This window comes from Chrysochloris asiatica, unplaced genomic scaffold (assembly GCF_000296735.1).
Source record: "Chrysochloris asiatica unplaced genomic scaffold, ChrAsi1.0 scaffold00077, whole genome shotgun sequence".
In the NCBI taxonomy this organism is placed as follows: domain Eukaryota; kingdom Metazoa; phylum Chordata; class Mammalia; order Afrosoricida; family Chrysochloridae; genus Chrysochloris; species Chrysochloris asiatica.
This window is the reverse complement of record NW_006408595.1, coordinates 2,523,528-2,525,298: the sequence shown is the minus strand read 5'-3', so window position 1 is coordinate 2,525,298 and position 1,771 is coordinate 2,523,528. Positions and strand designations below refer to the sequence as shown.

General features: G+C 31.1%; 1 protein-coding gene across 2 annotated transcripts in view; it reads left to right on the top strand.

Annotated features, from left to right (window-relative positions):
* Positions 1-1,771, top strand: part of ABCD2 (ATP-binding cassette, sub-family D (ALD), member 2) — a 74,032-nt gene that overhangs the window by 17,960 nt on the left and 54,301 nt on the right. For both annotated transcript variants that reach the window (XM_006865297.1, XM_006865298.1), the window contains exons 4-5: positions 359-527; positions 1,168-1,262. In XM_006865297.1, the coding sequence (XP_006865359.1) occupies positions 359-527; positions 1,168-1,262 (264 nt within the window). The remainder of the gene's footprint in view (positions 1-358; positions 528-1,167; positions 1,263-1,771) is intronic.

Below are 1,771 nucleotides of genomic sequence, written 5' to 3'. Positions count from 1 at the left end.
GAATTCCTTCTCAGGTATTTCCAAAGCCTGCCCATCTTCCAGTATGAAGTGTAGGTCTACTTCCAGCTCATTTGCCTCAGTCACTTTATCTCATTTCTGGGCATGTGCTGATATAGTCATTTGCTTCTGTTTTTGGGGCATCTTCAGGGTTATCTGTGGACTTATACATTGACATTTGATTGATATATATATCCCTTGGAAGCTTTTTGTTATCTCTTGTTTTTGGTATCCGATGCCCTATCTGTTTCTCATATAAAATAAAATAGGACCTTTAAAGTCAAATCAAGAAACTTACATGATTACAGATTTGTTTAACGTTTACCTTGGGTATAAGTCTATTTCCCTGTGTTGGTTGTAGATCACTGAATTGGCTGGCTATACTGCTCGAGTGTATAATATGTTTTGGGTCTTTGATGAAGTAAATAGAGGCATTTATAAGCGAACTGCTGTCATCCAAGAGCCAGAAAACCATAGTAAGAATGAAGTCACCATGGAATTACCCCTCAGTGACACCTTGACAATCAAAGGTATTAAATTCAAGGTTTTTTTATTTATCCTATATTTAAATGTGTGTTTTCAATCAACAAAATAATTTTTTAAAAAACAGTTTATTTTACTTTGATTTAGGATAAAATTTGTAGCATTACTAATTATACACTGCACATATCATAGATGAATTATTTGCTTTTAAAAGTTTACTAAGAAATAAAATTAGATTTAATGTCATATTGCCTATCTTTACTGTACATTTTTAAACTAAGTTTGGTTATCACATTTTTCAAACTGTTATTATTCGAAATTTTACTTCTCCTTTTTGCAGCATTAAGGCTTTTTTTGCAGGAAAGATTTATTTAGGAATATAGTTTTTTTAAAGTATGCTGAAGTGTATTGGGTAAAGTTTAACTTTACTCTCATTATGTTGTTGACATTATATTATTATAAAATAATTTTTCTGTGAAAGATTTTCTAAACAGATATGTCAAAATGTCAAATGTACATTAACATTTGCTTTAGATACCTATATTTATATTTTTCTATGATTGATTACTATAAAATCATCTCTATTATAGATTCATCTGTTATACTACATTGCATTATATAAGTTGTTGAGTAATTAACAATAACTTTTAATCACTTTTGTAACTTAAACTATTCTTTATCTTGTAGGAAATGTGATTGATGTGGATCATGGAATTATTTGTGAAAATGTTCCCATAATTACACCAACAGGAGAGGTAGTGGCTTCCAGGCTAAACTTCAAAGTAAGATGATATTCAAGAATCTTCTGATTGTTGCCATCACACTAATACAAAACAACTCAGAATTCATGTACCTTATATTAAATACTTGGAGGAGCATATGGAAAGGAGGGGAAGTCAAGAAAGGTATGCACAGTGGCTCAATGATAGAAGCAGTTACTTCCTCAGAAAACAAAAGAAAGAGAAATTTGATTTCTACTACTTTATTTGGCCCCGATCGGTCAGTGTTTTGTTCTGCTGTGCATAACGTTGCTATGAGTCGGTGCTGACTTGATAGCACCTAACAACAACAACAACAACAACTTTATTGTAAAGTTGAAAATCAGTGAATGCACTGAGAGCGTACATAAGGTAATTTTTGGGAAGATAAGAAATTTCTTCAGAAATTAGTTTCTGGAAATAAATTGTATATTAGCATATTTTGTAGGGATTATGCAAACATTGAATACATCTAATATAATATATTTGCTAAAATGTGAAGGTAGAGGCCATTAGAAACGTAATTCATTAAT